Source organism: Salmo salar, chromosome 15 (assembly GCF_965601325.2).
Source record: "Salmo salar chromosome 15, fSalSal1, whole genome shotgun sequence".
Lineage (NCBI taxonomy): Eukaryota > Metazoa > Chordata > Actinopteri > Salmoniformes > Salmonidae > Salmo > Salmo salar.
In genome coordinates, this window is record NC_138305.1 from 37,304,573 (window position 1) to 37,325,152 (window position 20,580).

The 20,580-nt window shown below is 41.5% G+C and overlaps 1 protein-coding gene across 1 annotated transcript; it reads left to right on the top strand.

Annotated features, from left to right (window-relative positions):
* The first annotated feature begins 18,329 nt into the window (after window positions 1-18,329).
* On the top strand, window positions 18,330-19,592 carry htr1e (5-hydroxytryptamine receptor 1E). Its single transcript, XM_014144207.2, has one exon. The coding sequence runs from the start codon at window positions 18,406-18,408 to the stop codon at window positions 19,549-19,551; it is 1,146 nt and encodes a 381-aa protein (XP_013999682.1). The 5' UTR covers window positions 18,330-18,405; the 3' UTR covers window positions 19,552-19,592.
* The last annotated feature ends 988 nt before the right edge of the window (window positions 19,593-20,580 follow it).

The window sequence follows — 20,580 nt, forward strand, 5'->3', positions numbered from 1 at the left end:
CGCGTGTACCTTAGCTGCGGGAAACTGCGCTCTAAATTCCACCGCCTGAGGACAACCACAGAGAATAAAAAAATTGATGTTTTCGCTTTATCCATTTCTGTGAAAAATTGGAAATGATGACAGTCCAAAAGACTTTGGAAAAACAATCCACGGTAAGTGATGCGCTGCGCACAAAACGTACAAGCACTTCTTAATGAGGGATGCCTTTGTATTAGGCTGTCTTCTGATCAGTCACGGTTTTCTGCAGGTAAATATTGCCTTTTTGCTTATCCACTGCTCGATTACACTTAGAATAGCTGCATCTTGATTTCTTTAAACTGTGTTGAAATTATCAGTGGAAATTACTTTTCTATGATCCAAATAACAATTTTCACAAATAAGCCAAGCTATATTTTACTCATTCTTAAGATATGATCTGTCTCACTGTTTTGGAATGACATGTTATTGAACGGATATATGTATGTCGCTCATTACCATAGCTTATATATAATAAAAGGGATCAAAGGTGTAGTTTTCCAGAAAAGCAAGCATCTAAGGTAAATGTGTTTAAATTGAATAATGCTCAACAGAATGCATGATTCCCTTTCATTGATAGGCCTATTGCCAATCCCTTTGAAAAGGTATAGACTGCCGGCAATTAAAAATAAATACTTTCCTATTCAAATCAAATCAAATGATATTTGTCACATGCCGGAATACAACAGATGTAGATCTTACAGTGAAATGCTTTCTTAGATGCCCTTAACCAACTATCCTCTAAGAAGTTTTAAGAAAAATAAGTGTTGAGTAACAAATAGATAAGTAAAACATGTAAAATTAAAGTAACAAATAATTAAACGGCAGCAGTATAATTGCAATAGAGAGGCTATACACAGAGGTGTACCGGTATGAGGTAATTGAGGTAAGATGTACATGTAGGTAGAGTTAAAGTGACAATGCATAGATAATAAACAGAGAGTAGCAGCAGTGTAAAAGAGGGGTCTGGGTAGCCCTTTGATTAGCTGTTCAGGAGTCTTATGGTTTGGGGGTAGAAGCTGTTAAGAAGCCTTTTGGACCTAGACTTGGTGCTCCGGTACCACTTGCCGTGCGATAGCAGAGAGAACAGTCTGACTAGGGTGGCTGGTGTCTTTGACCATTTTTAGGGCCTTCCTCTGACACCGCCTGGTATAGAGGTCCTGGATGGCAGGAAGCTTGGCCCCAGTGATGTACTGAGCTGTACACACTACCCTCTGCAGTGCCTTGTGGTCAGAGGCAGAGCAGTTGCCATACCAGGCAGTGATGCAACCAGTCAGGATGCTCTCGATGGTGCAGCTGTAGAACCTTTTGACGATCTGAAGACCCATGAGAAATCTTTTCAGTCTCCTGAGAGGGAGTAGGTTTTGTCGTGCCCTCTTCACGACTGTCTTGGTGTGCTTGGACCATATTAGTTTCTTGGTGATATGGACACCAAGGAACTTGAACCTCTCAACCTGCTCCTCAACAGCCCCGTCGATGAGAATGGGGGCGTGCTCGGTCCTCCTTTTCCTGTAGTCCACAATCATCTCCTTGTCTTGATCACGTTGAGGGAGAGGTGGTTGTCCTGGCACCACACTGCCAGGTCTCTGACCTCCTCCCTATAGGCTGCCTTGTTGTTGCCGGTGATCAGGCCTACCACATCGGAGTCTGAGCGTCGGAGCCGATGTAGTACGATTCGATTTTGTCATCGGCAAACTTAATTATGGTGTTGGAGTCGTGCCTGGCCATGCAGTCATGAGTGAACAGGGAGTACAGGAGGGGATTGAGCACGCACCCCTGAGGGGCCCCTGTGTTGAGGATCAGCGTGGCAGATGTGTTGTTGCCTACCCTTACCACCTGGGGGAGGCCCGTCAGTAAGTCCAGGATCCAGTTGCGAAGGGAGGTGTTTAGTCCCAGGGTCCTAAGCTTAGTGATGAACTTTGAGGGCACTATGGTGTGGAATGCTAAGCTGTAGTCAATGAATAGCATTCTTACATAGGTGTTCCTGTTGTCCAGGTGGGAATGGGCAGTGTGGAGTGCAATAGAGATTGCATCATCTGTGGATGTTAGGGCGGTTTGCAAATTGGAGTGGGTCTAGGATTTCTGGGATAATGGAGTTGATGTGAGCCATGACCAGACTTTCAAAGCACTTCATGGCTACAGACGTGAGTGCTACGGGTCGGTAGTCATTTAGGCAGGTTACCTTAGTGTTCTTGGGCACAGGGACTATGGTGGTCTGCTTGAAACATGTTGGTATTACAGACTCAGATTGGGAGAGGTTGAAAATGTCAGTGAAGACACTTGCCAGTTGGCCATTGCATGCTCGGAATACACGTCCTGGTAATTCATCTGGCCCTGCGGCCTTGTGAATGTTGACCTGTTTAAAGGTCCTACTCACATCGGCTGCGGAGATTGTGATCACGCAGTCGTCCGGAACAGCTGATGCTCTCATGCATGTTTCAGTGTTACTTGCCTCGAAGCAAGCATAGAAGTTAGTTAGCTCATCTGGTAGGCTCGTGTCACTGGGCAGCTCTCGGCTGTGCTACCCTTGGTAGTCTGTAATAGTTTGCAAGCCCTGCCACATCCGACGAGCGTCGGAGCCGGTGTAGTACGATTCGATCTTAGTCCTGTATTGACACTTTGCCTGTTTGATGGTTCATCAGAGGGCATAGCGGGATTTCTTATAAGCTTCCAGGTTTGAGTCCCGCTCCTTGAACGAGGCAGCTCTACCCTTTAGCTTAGTGCGGATGTTGCCTGTAATCCATGGCTTCTGGTTGGGGTATGTACGTACAGTCACTGTGGGGATGACGTCACCGATACACTTATTGATGAAGCCAGTGACTGATGTGTTGTACTCGTCAATGCCATCGGAAGAATCCCGGAGCATATTCCAGTTTGTGCTAGAAAAACAGAGCTTCCTTATTGAATCTTATGTGACCTTATGATATCTTCTGATTATTCAATAGAAATCGACTGATTCAACCATATGTTTAACATAAAATCTCCACCACATACTTTGTCAATGAGAGTTAATGAATAAAATGTCCATTTTGAACATTAAGAGCTTCCTGCAATATGACCTCCAATCTGGAAAGGTGAGTGTGGAAAGTAAATGGAATTGCAATGTGGTGTATTTGGGACTAAATGACACCGTGGGGAGTTGTACAGAGACCGTGCCACCCATGGACTGCTGCATAGTTTTCTGAAGTTCGGAGTGCATAATGGAGATTATGGAGTATGTGCACGTACTGTCGTGGCCAACGGTTTTGAGAATGACACAAATATTAATTTTCACAAAGTCTGCTGCTTCAGTGTCTTTAGATATTTTTGTCAGATGTTACTATGGAATACTGAAGTATAATTACAAGCATTTCATAAGTGTCAAAGGCTTTTATTGACAATTACATGAAGTTGATGCAAACAGTCAATATTTGCAGTGTTCACCCTTCTTATTCAAGACCTCTGCAATCCGCCCTGGCATGCTGTCAATTAACTTCTGGGCCACATCCTGACTGATGGTAGCCCATTCTTGCATAATCAATGCTTGGAGTTTGTCAGAATTTGTGGGTTTTTGTTTGTCCACCCGCCTCTTGAGGATTGACCACAACTTCTCAATGGGATTAAGGTCTGGGGAGTTTCCTGGCCATGGACCCAAAATATCAATGTTTTGTTCCCCGAGCCACTTAGTTATCACTTTTGCCTTATGGCAATGTGCTCCATCATGCTGGAAAAGGCATTGTTCATCACCAAACTGTTCCTGGATGGTTGGGAGAAGTTGCTCTCGGAGGATGTGTTGGTACCATTCTTTATTCATGGATGTGTTCTTAGGCAAAATTGTGAGTGAGCCCACTCCCTTGGCTGAGAAGCAACCCCACACATGAATGGTCTCAGGATGATTTATTGTTGGCATGACAAAGGACTGATGGTAGCGCTCACCTTGTCTTCTCCGGACAAGCTTTTTTCCGGATGCCCCAAACAATCGGAAAGAGGATTCATCAGAGAAAATTACTTTACCCCAGTCCTCAGCAACCCAATCCCTGTACCCTTTGCAGAATATCAGTCTGTCCCTGATGTTTTTCCTGGAGAGAAGTGGCGTCTTTGCTGCCCTTCTTGACACCAGGCCATCCTCCAAAAGTCTTCACCTCACTGTGCATGCAGATGCACTCATACCTGCCTGCTGCCATTCCTGAGCAAGCTCTGTACTGGTGGTGCCCCTATCCCACAGCTGAATCAACTTTAGGAGACTGTCCTGGCGCTTGCTGGACATTCTTGGGTGCCCTGAAGCCTTCTTCACAACAATTGAACTGCTCTCCTTGAAGTTCTTGATGATCCGATAAATGGTTGATTTAGGTGCAATCTTACTGGCAGCAATATCCTTGCCTGTGAAGCCCTTTTTGTGCAAAGCAATGATGACGGCACATGTTTCCTTGCAGGTAACCATGGTTGACAGAGGAAGAACAATGATTCCAAGCACCACCCTCCTTTTGAAGCTTCCAGTCTGTTATTTGAACTCAATCAGCATGACAGAGTGATCTCCAGCCTTGTCCTCGTCAATACTCACACCTGTGTTAACGAGAGAATCATTCACATGATGTCAGCTGGTCCTTTTGTGGCAGGGCTGAAATGCAGTGGAAATGTTTTGGGGGGATTCAGTTCATTTACATGGCAAAGAGGGACTTTGCAATTAATTGCAATTCATCTGATCACTCTTCATACCATTCTAGAGTATATGCAAATTGCCATCATACAAACTGAGGCAGCAGACTTTGTGAAAATGTATATTTGTGTCATTCTCAAAACTTTTGGCCACGACTGTAGTGTACTAGTATCTGTGAACCCAAAGCTAGGAGTGAGGTTGGGGTGGGGCTGGTAGCCTATAACCTCTTCTCTCCTTCTTTGGAGATCAGTCACCATCAAGTGTGTTTGCACTCCTGTTCTGTTAATGATCTAAACAAAGGCTGCATTTGACAGGAAAGAGAACAGAATTGTGAAGATCTTAGAAAAGGCATATGGCTCTGGCCCCAAGAATTCAACTTTGCTAACACTAGCGGGATCATGAAATTTCCACTGGGATAGCTAATACAATTGTGGTACTAATAAAATATTTTGTTGGGGGTGCTAGACCTATTCTTGAGGGGGCTTCAGCCTAGTCAAACCCCCCTCACTGGAGCCACCGATGTTTACTAGATGAACACAGATGAACTCTGAGATGAGTGCATCCTGGCACTGGAACAGCATAATCTCTTTCCATAAATCACCCTACCTTGTGCTTAGCCTCACATGAATGATAGGGAAGCTTCTCACACAAATCACATAATGTTGTATTTAATGTCTGGATGATCAGGATCAGCATTAGTCGCACCTAGGTCTCACATGCCTCTTTGCAATGTCCAACAGCTGCACTCTGTTGAGCTACTGTACAGTATGAATTCGTCCAAAATGGCACCCTATACCTTACATAGCGCACTACTTTTGACCAGGGCCCATTTGGTTCAGGTCAAATGTAGTGCACTATATACTTAATAGGGTGCCGTTTGGGACACAGTTATATCCCCAGCCTATCTGTGTGTGTGTGTGTGTGTGTGTGTGTGTGTGTGTGTGTGTGTGTGTGTGTGTGTGTGTGTGTGTGTGTGTGGTGTGTGTGTGTGTGTGTGTGTGTGTGTGTGTGTGTGTGTGTGTGTGTGTTAGCACACACCTACCAGCTAGCACACCTGTAATGTGTACTTATCACTCTCCAGGAGTAATGAAACAGCTCACAAGGCCCAGCCAATGACATTAAAGAATGGAGGCAGATGTTTGTGATTATAGCTGTGTGCCAATTGGCACTCTATTCCCTGTATAGTGCGTTTGACCAGGGCTCTAGGGCTCTGATCAAACAGTGCACTGTGTTGGTAATAGGGTGCTATTTGGGATGCACATCATATCTCTTCATTTAAATGCACTGAAAATGTCCAATTCAGACAAGGTGCTGGATTATAGATGGTCTATCTCCCTTAAAAATAGTCTGACTATGAAAACAGTATAACTGTTTAATTTGATAAATGTTTTTATAATATCATTTTGAGTTAAGATGTCATGTTCTCATAATTTATTACGCCTGCAACATTTGCCAACTCCATAGCCTATGCTGTGAATCATAACAGAGATACAATTTAGTCATTAAGGATTGAAATGGCTTAGGGCCCAAGTCATATTTAATATTTCTGCTAGTGCAGTGATTACACCTTTTAATATTTGAGATACTGCCAGACAGCTGAAGATAAATAGCCTAGAGGCTAGAGGTGAAAGTACTGCGATATTTAACACTGAATCTGAGAGGATCCTAATTGATTCCACTTGTCTCACTTCTCTTTTTCAAATTCTGAGCCATTTAGTAAACTCTTAGAACACTCTAAATCCTAAAAGGGTTCTTCGGCTGTCCCCATAGGAGAACCCTTTGAAGAACCCTTTTTGCTTCAAGGTAGAACCTTTTTGGTTCCATGTAGAACCCTTTCCTGAGAGGTTTCTACTTGGAACCCAAAAGGGTTTTACCTGGAACCAAAAAGGGTTATCCTATTGTGACAGCTGAAGAACACTTTTGGAACCCTTTTTTCTAGGACAGCGTGTTGGACATTGTTTGACTCAACAGTAAACTTGTTGTTGAAAAAAGGTATATGTTAATTTGTGTTAAAATATCTGTTGCCTGAGACCAAAGTTTGTTTGAAAGTGGAGGCTCTGTCTGTCACTGTGTGCCCACACTTTGTTCAATCTAAATAAGTTACTGATGTTGTGCCTCGTTCCTAGTACTACCTGAGGAAGACCACTATAGCAGCTCGGTTGAGCCCTCAGGCAAAAATCAATAGTCTCCTACTTTTATTCCTCCCAAGGCACCCATTATTACAGCAGTCCAGACAAACGACTCATGGCCTTGCATTCTGTCGGTCGTCATTCTCAACCACCACATAAACTCAAGCTCTGTGTTTACTCACTAAAACCTCACTCTGGCACTCTCCTTTATCGTCTCTGACGACCACAGGCCAGGGTGATCTCAAGGGTGGTCTCTATTGTTTGGGATTCTTCAGGTGTAGTCTTGAGAGAAAGTAACAGTAATTAATTGAAGCCAGAGTGGAAAGGGTAACTTGCAAAGGAAACAATTCAAGTGCTGTCAAGAGCTGGAGAAACACAAAGGGCGTACACAGCAAGGTTCCTGTATCACAGCAAATCCAATTAAACTATTGACATCCACACAAAGAAACAGAGCTTGATTATGTATTCAAGTCTGTAATTCTTATCCTGTGTATTTTTTAGGTCGACAGAGAACGAGACAATAACAAGGACAGATCAGGGGCATCAGTATTAGATCATGTCTTAGTGCTGCTGTGTGGCTGACTTCCCATTATGGTCAAATGTTATTATATTTTAGGAGCGTGAAGTCTCACCACCAGCCAGATGTATAGAACAACAGATAAGCAAGGGTTTAGGACAGCAGGAAAGAGAGGCCGAATACCAAATGGCACCCTATTCCCTACATAGTGCACTGCTTTTGACTGGAACCCTATGGTCCATGGTCAAAAGTAGTGCACTACAGTAAGGAATAGGGTGCCATTTGGGATGCAGCCAGAAAGTTATTTCGAGACATATTCATTCTCTCCCAGGGAGGGACATTATTCCTTTAACAGACATTGGAGGCAATTAATAAAAAGTATAATCTCACAAACATTGTTTACCACAACTTTGGCAGTGGATTTATATGGTGACATTACTGCCTGGCGTTTGGAAGACAAGCAAAACAGGAGTTTATACCAAAGTATTCAAAAGATTGTTATCTGGCTGGGGTTAAAGCTAATCAGAGTCATGGCAGTGCCAGATGGGATTTGAGGACCTTGGACAGCACACTTTCGTGGTAGACGGTTGTCTGTCCACTCCTCCATCACAGCAAGATTTACATCACAACTTTCACAGTGCAGTTAGATAGTGACATTAACAATATTTTAAACAAAAACGTTTAAATCAAACCATTCTGAGGATTGTAATCTGGCAGGGGTGCGTTTAAAGCTGAGCAGAGACATGGCACTGTGGACTTTTAGGAGGACGGCATGTGATACTGTTTGCCACAACTTTGACAGTGCGTTCATATGGTGACATTACTACCTGATGTTCTGATGACAAGCGAAACCGTTATGATCAAAAACAGGAGTTAAAACCAAAGCATTTGAAGATTGTGATCTTGGATATGTTTAAAGCAGAAACATGGCATTGGCATCATAGTGATTTCACGACCTTTGACAGCACCCCATATACCCTTCCTGGTGAACAGTTGTCTGTCCTCTCAATCACACCAAGAATTGCATCCTGAAAGCAGCGGTCAGTCAATGTCTATGTGACAGATTGGGTGATTGTGGGGGCAGAGGCCCCTGCCTTGGAGCATCATTCAATGTCCTTCTCCTTCCTACACAGTAATATATTGTTGCTGATGTTCCATCGTGAAGGGTCACAGCTGGCTGTTATTCTACCTAGCTGTTCTTACTACATTGAGAACATTATGTTTCAGTTCACCGTCTCATGGTTCAGGGGTGAGTAATAGGCCAAGTGTTTATGTCAGACAAGGTGAAAAATGGTGCTCAAGGCGGTCACATTTGATTTATTGCTTCTATGGATTGGTACATCAGTTGCTTTTATACTGGACAGGAATTGTGTTCTTGACCAATAGAGGTGTGTCAACCCTCCTTACACAGCCTGTCTTGCAGAAACATGAAAGGCCCCAAAGGGAATACCCCCTATTCTACCTCCACCAAAGCCCAGAATAAGTTAACCAGTTTGGCCCATAATGTATGAGCTCTCCTGCATACAGCATCTCTCTGGGATCTATTTTAACACACACAATGCAACAATGTGCAATCTTAGCACTGGCGGTAGTGTTATAGGTTCATGAGTTTGTCAGAAATATTTTTTATATTTTCACAACGGGAATTATGGGTGCAGTAGCTGGCGGTGGCGCGAATGAGCCAGGTTTTCAATCATAATGTGCTATATGGCTAAATATGTGGTTGCTTTTATGCATTGCATTGTCATCAACTCCAATTCGAATGTTAGTCTGTTCTAGCTTAGTTAGTTAAATAGCCTGCCCCATATTTACTAAATATGTTGAACATGTTTGCAGTCCACATTGTTCTAATTGCATTGCTTCAAAATGTACATTTATTTTTATTGTTAACATCATGGAACCATCTTACAGATCATATTTGCACTTCTCCTGAAATAGCAGATGAAATTGCATTGCATTCGAGCCATGTACGTTCTCACCATAAACCCATGGAAGGTGAATCATTCTAATAAGTTTGTTTTTTAATCAAATTAAATGAAAGACAATCAATCTGATTTTCAAACCAACAACAATATTTCTAAATAGGATCAGGTCAGAAGCATGATATCATGAATCGCTTCTCTCGTTCCATGGCAGTGTGTGCAAAGAACACATAGACCTAAATGTCTTTATGCAAAACATTTGCACGTCTATACAAAATACTAGGCTCCTGTCTATTGTATTGTTGCCTATGTACAAGGCAGATTTTTGCAGATTAAAAAAAAAAACAATCTGCCATTGATGTGGCATTATAGGAGGACTGAATAGTTTGGAGGAGCTTGTCTTTGGTAATCGGACGAGGGGCGCTCTTTTGAAAATGCGGATGGATACCCTACTTGAACAAGCAAAATGCATGTGAATGAAAAAGCATGAGGGCAAAAACCTCCAATATTTCAGAGTACTCTCAGTAGACCATTTAAAACCCCTTTATTTCTAGGCCATGTTAGGCTGATGGCCAGGATAAAAAGACGCACCTATGCGATGCTGCTAAACCAGCCTGGATTAAGAGGAGGGTAGGCTATACTTTGGTTTCCCCCCATTTCGTTTAATTTGATTAAAAACAATCGAATGTTTCTCAATACGAGATTCACAGGTACAAAAGGCACAACTCTCATTCCATGGGCACTATGCGTTATGGCTGGATAGTCTGCGCTTCCGCTCTCACAATCCATGGCATTATCAACTGTGTTACCGTTAAGACTTGCTTTTTGTGATGCTTAAAACTTCCCATTAGCACTGCATGAAATTGTCACTTTTGCGCTCCTGTTTAAGGACACCGCTCAGATAGTGCCTCCCCTCTTACCTCAGTGCAAGCTAGCTGATATTAGACGGGTATATTTCCGAACCTGGCGTTAGGGCTTGAAAATGCCGTTGACCCAGTTTGTACATGACAAAATTGCAAATGAACATGCGTTTGACACTTGCGCCTCCTTAGCGCCAGCCGAAAATAAAGCCCTCTACCTGTCATGAACAGTTGTTCCCTCTTTATGATCCATCATACTCAGATCCTCTTCCTGTGTCTGAAATGTCACCCTAATCCATATGTAGTGCTCTGGTCAAAGGTGTGCACTACATAGGGATTAGGGTACCATTTGGGATGCACAATGTGTCTAAGCTCACTAATAGGAAGAATGCCTTCCAGAGCAGGATGCTAGTGGAGGTGCCAATAATATGCCTGGATGTCATAACATATCTAATTGGATATGAATTGGAAATGGAGATGCATTGACCTTTCCCCTGACCTATCATAGTTATCTTTCCATTTCTATTTCCCCTCATCTCTTTACTCCAGGCTCTTTTCTTCAGATAACACATACGCCTGTTTATCTGAATTTTCCTTATCAATTTTGCATTCATTTCCCCCTATCTCTAGCAATGGGCTTAGCAAAGAGATCATTAACAGGTTTGAATAATATAATCAAACCATTTTTGGCTATGATGGGTTTCCAGTGTGTGTTGATGATGGATTGTTCCCCCACAACTTGTGATACAGGCAGTTTTATGATAATGCAGGACCACCATTGCAATCTCCACTCATGAAAAGCCATCCATTTCTCTGGTGAGATGATGGCTGAGTAACAGCATCGTTTGCCGACTTCCTGAGTGTGACTTGCCTGGCTCCCTACAAAATCAAGCCCAGTCAGCATAGTCAGTGAATGATTTAGATGTCATCCTACAGTCTTCTACCTGGAATGTACCAAAGCTGTTAAAGACAGTTGGTTATGTCCAAAATGGCACCCTATACCTTATAATGTGCACTACTTTTGACCAGGGCCCATTCAAAAGTAGTGCACTAAATCGGGAATAGGGTGCCATTGGGTCACAGAAAGTGTATTTTATCATGTCTCTGAATTACAGTACTTCGTCATTTCCCTACTAGAAATTATTGTATGTCACACAGCACAGTTCTGAGTTCTGGTTCTGTGTTTGTAGAACAGTATTAAAGGGGAAATCTGCAGTTGCTCTAACCATTTTTTGTACTTATAAATGAATAATATGTAGGGGAGAGTGGGGTACGTTAAAGCATTTTTTACATTCAGCATCACTCTGTCAAGAGGAAGTATAGTATTCTTTCTAACAAAGATATCTACATATTTTCAGGATGTTGTGTATGCCTGAAAAAAACTGAATTAAAGTAAACATTTGTTTTAAAAATATATCTTGTCCAAACAAAGTGGTCTCTTGACAGTTTATTGGGTAAGTTGAGCCACGGGACAGGGTAAGTTAAGCCACCTACACGTTTGTGTACTGAATGAAATATTACCACTACCTTTTTAAAACCATGTTTATCTCTATTTCCCAAACACAATTCAACACAATCACTTTTTGTCTTTTAATAATTAACAAATATTTTAACACAGGCTTAACACTTAACAAACACACAATTTTAAAATAGGCCCTTGTTACCTCATGTCCCAGCTATAATGCCTTGCATTATGCCTGGAAAGAAAACACTTCAATTTGCTCAACTTGCCATTGGCTCAACCATTGGCTCAACTTACCCCAAGGCCATTGGCTCAACTTACCCCAAGGCAAGCATTTTGACTATATTAACCCACACAGCCACAAGGATGCACTTTCATGCTAGATTTAGGACCTGAAACTTACAGAGACCCCAACTGATGTATAGAACAATCTTAAAATGAATTGCCTTGGTTTAGATACAAGCATCATGAATCCTCTAACACAACAAATTAATTAATTTGACTTGATGAAAATCTGTTTTTTTAGACCTTACTTGCTTACCACTTAATTAATTATTCAACAGGCTACTGTTTTGTATCACACATTACCAGGGTAACATTCACAACAACCCTTTATAATGCCAAGTTCTGTAGAGAACATTGATGCTTGAAGAATATAATTTATAAACGCCACATGAGGTTAGTTCAACTGTCATAACCCATCACAACCTAAAAATATATGCTTGTTTAACTCCAATGTTTCTAAACAAAGTAAATGTAAACAAACACTATATACTATGGTTAAAACTATCATGTTGATATCATGAATGCTCAATCCTTGTATCCATAGCTCTATCTACGCATTTGAAAGTGGTTACATTTCTCCAGCTCCATTCCTCAGCTTTTTACAGAAACAGGGGCAGGGAAAATGCTTTGTTATTGTTTAAACTGCTGATTGCTGCTTTCAATGAGAAATAGAAGGTGTTAATGTTCTCCACGGCAGTTGGCATTATAAAGTGTTGTTGTTAATGTTACCATGGTCATGTGTGATACAATACAGTGTCCTGTTGAATTATTAATTTATCTCACAGGCTTTTCAAGACTTGGCTGTGTTACAGCAATTACTTTTGCACAGCTCTCGTGAAAAATAGCAATCTTTATTAGACTGATTAGTTGTTCTCAAAAGGTGCTTTAAATGATTTATGTGGTCCAATTTATACGCTACTGTCAGTATTATTACACTACAGTAATGTATCAGTTTGTGAGTAAAATGTGATGACAAATAGATGTCAACTATGGCTTATTTATTCCCTATGATTCTTGACTCTGACTACATAAAAAAGTAATAGCAAATTAGGACTCTATGCCCCTAATACTCTGTCTGTCACTTCATCTGAAACTGCCAAACTGCGGGATTTGTGCTCATTTCTTGAAAGATCAACAACAGCATTACATCGGGTATGTGATGCTGAAGCTGACCTCAGTAATGGGTTGGCCCAGATTCTGTTTTAGGCTAGTAGGCAGGTCATGGACATAGGTTAGCATATGGCATGCGGAAGAGGTTTGTGGCTTTGGAGGTTTTTTTTAACTTCCTTCCCAGTGGAAACTAATGGGGCATCCGAGTCCAAGGCAGAGTTATTTCAGTCTCTAAAACAGAGTTTTTGCATTACATTTGAGAGGGACTTGTTATTCTTCAGAAGGACGTCTAAATGCTTCTTTAATTCCCATTCTAATTCTAATTTAATGATAGCCTTGTGGGTTTTGTTATATTTGAGTCTTCTGTGATGTATATAAAGTGTAATATTGGGATGCAAACTCAAAATGGAATACATTTCAAGTCTATATCTGGCATGGTACAAGTTCCTCCTTTTTTAAAGCCCATAACCATGTGTGTGAGGTGTATACTTTCAAAGTACAGTTGTTTAAGAGTACCAAGCAACACTCTGTGTGACCCTGATTTAGCCCAGTGCAGTAAAAGGTTATCCTCTATGGGATCGGTGTCCCCCCCATGGGACGGTTAAGCTAACGCAGGCTAATGTGAGTAGCATGAGGTTGTAAGTAACATGAACATTTCCCAGGACATAGACATATCTGATATGGGCAGAAAGCTTAAATTATTGTTAATCTGACTGCACTGTCCAATTTACAGTAGCTATTACAGTGAAATAATACCATGCCATTGTTTGAGGAGAGTGCACAGTTATGAACTTGAAAATGTATTAATAAACCAATTAGGCACATTTGGGCAGTCTTGATACAACATTTTGAACAGAAATGCAATAGTTCATTGAATCAGTCTAAAACGTTGCACATAGACTGCTGCCATCTAGTGGCCAAAATCTAAATTGCGCCTAACCTGGAATAGTACATTATGGCCTTTCTCTTGTATTTCAAAGACACATGTTTTTTTCTTTGTATTATATTTTACCAGATCTAATGTGTTATATTCTCCTACATTAATTTAACATTTTCACAAACTTCAAGGTGTTTCCTTTCAAATGGTATCAAGAATATGCATATCCTTGCTTTAGGTCCTGAGCTACAGGCAGTTAGATTTGGGTATGTCATTTTAGGTGAAAATTTAAAAAAGGGTCCGATCCTTAATCAATAAGCCTTGACTCAATTCATATGAATATTAATCTTTAATCTTAGTATGTAGACAACAACCAGCAACCGCTTCCTCAAAATGCTTTTCATGTTTCTTGAGAATGAATAATTGCATATTGGCTCAATAAAGATATCACTCAGACTCATTGAACATTACACTCCTTTACTCTGTGTGTAGTTATGTGTAGTGTGTATTAATCATTCTTCAGGCAGGGAATAGAGACCCATTTCCTCTCATTGAGACAGTTATGATATAATGCCATTTGAACACTTGTTGCTTTACTATACTCTATCTCCCTGGGGAATGAACACATCTCAAACACTCCCATCATGTTGTATTTACATAGAATCAGTCAGTGGCTTTGAGATTGTCACATACTAAATAATATTTTTTTCCCTTTGGAGTATTGCCCTCTCTGATTCAAGCAACGATGCTGCAAGGCTGTCATTAATAAGTAACAAGCAGTAGCACTGGACCAAGTTCTATCTAAAATACTTTAATGAAATCAGCAACAAAAGAATGTCATCAGAGCCATGGATGAAATCAAAATGTGCTAGCTCTTGGCTCTCCTCTACCATAAATGATGTGACAATGGTGTGCTGACCCTATTCCTCAGTGAAAATTGCCTTTCAGATGCCAGACTGAGTAGTTACATGAAGGGAGCTCTCGTCGGCTCTGAGGGGTAGGCACTAGGATGCATTGCACACACAGCTCTGTATTCTCTCAGAGTGCTGGAGAGGTGAAGCCAGTGATGAGGGGAAGCTTCTTTGAAAGGCATAGTCCCAGTCGGTATTAGATAGAAAGTTGCGGCCCCGCCCGCCTTTGGGGAAAACAACATGTGGTTACCTAGGTTACCCCATTGGCTCACAGAAAAAACCTGACCTTTTTCAAACCTACATTTTCTTGTTGTCTATTTGTTTATTTGGATCCCCATTAGCTTCTGCAGAGGCAGTAGCTACTCTTTTTGGGGTCCACAAAAAAACACAAAACATGACAAGTAACAAAACACTGGTACACTGATAGACAAGCACAGTCACAAAAATGTTAATACAACGATATATACAAACAATACAACTAAAAACAATGATGTGTGTGTGTGTGTGTGTCTTCCCTGTGGCTCAGTTGGTAGAGCATGGTGTTTGCAACGCCAGGGTTGTGGGTTCGATTCCCATGGGGGGCAGCACAAAAAAAAAAATGCATGAAATGAAATGTATGCATTCACTACTGTAAGTTGCTCTGGATAAGAGCGTCTGCTAAATAACTAGAATGTGTGTGTGTCCTCATAGTCCCCGCTGTTCAATGAGATGTTGTTTAATATTTTTCGAAGGTAATTTTGCTGTTTGCTTGAGTAATTGGAGATGGAAGGGAGTTCCGTGTGATCATGGCTCTATATAATACTGTGCGTTGCCGTGAACTGTGAAGAAACCTCTGGTGACATGTCTCGTGTGGTATGGGTGTCTGAGCTGAATGTTATTTTATTATGCAGACAATCTGTACATTTCATTACAGTAATACTTCTCGTAAAACCAGAAGAGAAGCAGTTAATCTCTTGTCAACCCTCAACCAGGAAAGACTGGCATTCATGTTGTTGATGTTAGATCTGTATGTGCAGTTAAGGACAAGGCGTGCTGCTCTGTTTTGAGCTAGCTGCAGTTTTGCTAGGTCTTTCTTTGCTGCACATGACCATATTACCGGACAGTAATCAAAATGGGACAAGACCAGAGCCTGAACAACTTTTACAGTTGATTTGTGTGTCATTTTTTTTGGTCTGCTTGTTTTATTCAAATTCAAAACAACATTTAGGAAAAGTACAACATGTCTAAAGATTACTTTTCAACATTGCCTGCAACCGAGAGTTCTCATTACTTAGAAAGAAGTAACATTGTATGGCTTCCCTCGTGCCCCTTTTGATGACGGTGCTAGCAGCCACGTGAGTGCTAGCTAGCTAGCTACCGACCAGCTAGCCAAGACCAACAACACAAACAAACTATACAGCTACAAGTAGTCAGTGGAGTTACAAACAGACTACAGTATACTAAACAAGTTAAATATATTACCTGTGATTAAATGTTTTCCCACACACATAGCTAGGTGTAGCCTACTTGGACACCAGGGTCCCCACATTTACCACGCCGAGTAACCTGGAGCCATAGGGCTCTTCTCGCAGGCTCTATTTCCCTACGTGGGAGTGTTGCAAACCGTAGGTTGGGATTTCTGACCTGGTTACATGTAAATTGAACAACACAGCAGCTTTTCGGCATGTTTTGTTTATTTCTGTATAACTAAACATCGACGACGAAGTTGTCTCTTTTACAATGGGGGTCAATTGGAAAAAAGTTTGTTTTCTCCAATTTGTGGGCGTGGTCGAGGGGAGAATTCTTTGAAAATAAACTGGTTTCAAGCCTCTTGACACCTCCAGTGTTGACTAAATTGTCTGAAACCATTGCTTCAGGCTGAGTAATACAGAGGTAGACATATCTTACTGGTAATTTAGATTACATCTTTGAAATAGGTGTAGTCCATTAATTCTTAACAGCTTCTACCCCCAAGCCATAAGACTCCTGAACAGCTAATCAAATGGCTACCCCCCCACCCCCTCTTTTACGCTGCTGCTACTCTCTGTTTATTATCTATGCATAGTCACTTTAACTCTACTTACATGTACATATTACCTCAATTACCTTGACTAACCTGTGCCCCTGCTGTTATTTTACTGCTGCTCTTTAATTATTTGTTATTTTTAACTTATCTTTTTTTACTTAACGCTTATTTTTCTTTAAACTGCATTGTTGGTTAAGGGTTTGTAAGTAAGGTCTACACCGGATGTATTCGGAGCAGGTGACAAATAAAATAAAATGTGTAGCTCTTTATCATTAAATTTTGGTAGCTTTAAAAAAAGTCCACTGAAATACAACTATGGAGAAAAATGAATCTTTCTCATTTACCAGGAATGTTTTTGTGTGACACTTAGACTGACCTCTAAAGTAATTTTAGACCTATAAAATTAGATAATCTTGAATGAGTTGTATTATAAATTCCAACACTTTTTTTCTCAGCTATCCTTGCTGTGTTTCCCTATACTCTCACCAAGTAGATGGTCTTAGTAATTTCATTCTGCTTTATTGACTAATACAAATCATTAGCAGCCTGGGCACCCTGGCATGGACCATCTGTCAGTAATTATATTGACTCAGGCGAGGTCTGTGCTAAGAGGTGCACTAGGGACAGTAGTGAACCATCTCAATGCTGACAGCTGACATTGAAATGTTCCATCTACCGAGTCTAGCTAAATGAATTTGCCTCCTCAAGCAGTGTCCTTCAGCAGTCTCTCAAGCCTGCCTGCAGATATAAATGCTTATATTTCTGCCTCTCAGAGTGGACGAGAGACATTGTATGAGAGAGATAAACCTTTTGACATCAATTACACTTGCCACATGCTACGTTCACTCACCCTGATGAAGGTTGATTTAGACTGAAACCTTGGTCAAAATAATCTATTAAATTGTTGGGAGCATCAAGATCACCAGTATGCTGGAGTTGTTATTTTTTATTATATTCACTCACTGTTCTGTATATTTTCCTCTGTATTCTCTTCCAGGGTGTTTTAACAGTTTCCCCCTTATTGGTACAGTAATATATCTTTATATGTGTTTAATTGTAGACAAAACAAAAAATATATCAGTGACAATTATCAGTGTTTCCTCCACTTTAGGACTTTAGGACCCCTCAGTTTTACAAGTACTTGCTGTGTTAAGTGGCTCTTCCTCTCCCAAATAACATTGGATTATAAAATCTCCACTATAAATCCAAATCCCTCACCTTTCAGAAGCTCAATTACTGCCATGGGCTGCACTATTTTACCTTTATTGTTTATCTTTCTTCTATTGTATAACAACCTCCAATTGCCAAGGGCAGCTCTGTTGATTAAAAGGCAGGTGAAACATACAAAGACTAATTTAAAGTTTGCTAGTGCAAAGAAACACTGTGCCCTCCAGTGTTAAGCGCTTATTACACAAGAGATATGACATAAAATTGCGTCTAGTGTACTTGTTTGAATTCTAATGAATGTATCCTACTGAAAACAAGTTTTCACCAAGGTCACTGTGACAGTCGTATGTACATTTTCTATTATGAAATATGAATCTTTATGCACTTTCTAATGTACCGTACATGTCTGTTTTGTGTGTTACAGTGTGACCACTGACCTATAGTGTGGATCCTATTCCTGGGACAGAGTGTGCCCATCAGTGGGGGAGAGCTGGCTCTGTCTGGGGAAGATGGAGATGGAGAGGGACCTTGGGGACAGCTCCACAGCGCCCAATATCACCAACAGCACAGGAGCTCCAGACAGCGCTCTCCCTGTGGTGGTGTTCACAGACAGGATGGTGGTGCTGGTGGTTATCCTGGCGCTACTCACCCTCCTCACCGTGCTGGCCAACAGTGCTGTCATCACAGCCATCTGCACCACCAAGAAGCTCCACCTTCCCGCCAACTACCTCATCTGCTCCCTGGCGTTCACCGACTTCCTGGTAGCTATCCTGGTCATGCCAATCAGCATCCTATACATTGCCACAGAGTACTGGTCGTTGGGCCAGGTGGTGTGTGAGGCCTGGCTGAGTGTGGACATGACCTGCTGCACCTGCTCCATCCTGCACCTGTGTGTCATAGCGCTGGACCGCTACTGGGCTATCACCAAGGCCATCGAGTACGCCCGTAAGAGGTCGGCCCGCCGGGCAGCTGTCATGGTGGGCATCATCTGGGTCATCTCAGTCTTCATATCCATTCCACCCCTCTTCTGGAGACACAGGCCCGGTAGCCACGGCCCAAAACAGTGCATCATAGAGCATGACCACGTGGGCTACACTATTTACTCCACCTTCGGGGCCTTTTACATCCCCATGACCCTTATTCTCATCTTGTACTATAGGATTTACAATGCTGCTAAGACGCTCTATCAGAAACGGGGCTCATCGCGGCACTTGAGCAACCGAAGCCAGACGAAGACTGATAGCCAGAACTCTCTGAACCACTGCCGTACGGCACACACCTTCTGCGTATCGGACCTATCCACCTCAGACCCCACTCTGGAGTTTGACAGGCTCAATGCCACCATCCGTATCCCCTCATTCGAGACAGATATGGACGGGGCAGATGAGAGGAGCCAGATCTGTACCTCCAGGGAGAGGAAGGCAGCACGTATCCTGGGCCTCATCCTCGGGGCTTTTATCCTCTGCTGGCTGCCTTTCTTTCTGAAGGAGCTCCTTGTGGGCCTACAGGTCATAACTGCCTCACCCCAGGTGTCAGACTTTCTAACCTGGCTGGGCTACATCAACTCACTTATTAATCCTCTACTTTACACCAGCTTCAATGAGGATTTTAAGTTGGCATTTAAGAAACTGCTCAGACGAAAGGAGCATGCATAGATTTGCAGGCCCAGGTTGAACGTACAGAATAGTCCCATCAGGGAAAGTATGAAGGAAAGTTACATGCAGTGTGTTCGTTGGCTATGTGATGTTGTGCTTTTCAAAATAAACGTTTTTTTTTTTTTTTTAAGTAATGCTTCTTGCTCTTTGCGTAAACACAAACTTTGACCATGAATAATCATGGCTTATAAATGCACATGCATACACAAAGACATACATTTTTTTATGGCTTTGTGAATTAATTACATTTTTACCAATGTGGGGTTTAAGTAAATATTCAATGTTTTTGTCTCAATTGGTTTTACTACACCAGGCACACCTGCAAAATAGAATTCTAAATCACATTCCATTTGCTCCGTTACAGACATTATTATGAGGCGTCCTCCCCCTCACTGATTTCACTGTAGGTATTTATCCCTCCATACTAGGCTGAAATAGACGGTATGTGAGTGACCAAAGACCTGGATGAGAAACTGACTTCTGCACCCATAAATTTTTTTATAGGGCCTGGTAGACTGATAGATGATTACCTTACCTGATTGTGATTTATTTATTTATTTATTTATTTATTTCACCTTTATTTAACCAGGTAGGCAAGTTGAGAACAAGTTCTCATTTACAATTGCGACCTGGCCAAGATAAAGCAAAGCAGTTCGACAACATACAAAAACACAGAGTTACACATGGAGTAAAACAACATACAATCAATGATACAGTAGAAAAAAATACTATATACAATGTGAGCAAATGATGTGAGATAAGGGAGGTAAAGGCAAAAAAGGCCATGGTGGCAAAATAAATAAAGTATAGCAAGTAAAACACTGGAATGGTAGATTTGTTATTTGAAGAAAGTTCAAAATAAATAAATACAGTAGGGGAAGAGGTAGTAGTTTGGGCTAAATTATAGATGGGCTATGTACAGGTGCAGTGATCTGGGAGCTGCTCTGATAGCTGGTTCTTAAAGCTAGTGAGGGAGATAAGTGTTTCCAGTTTCAGAGATTTTTGTAGTTCGTTCCAGTCATTGGCAGC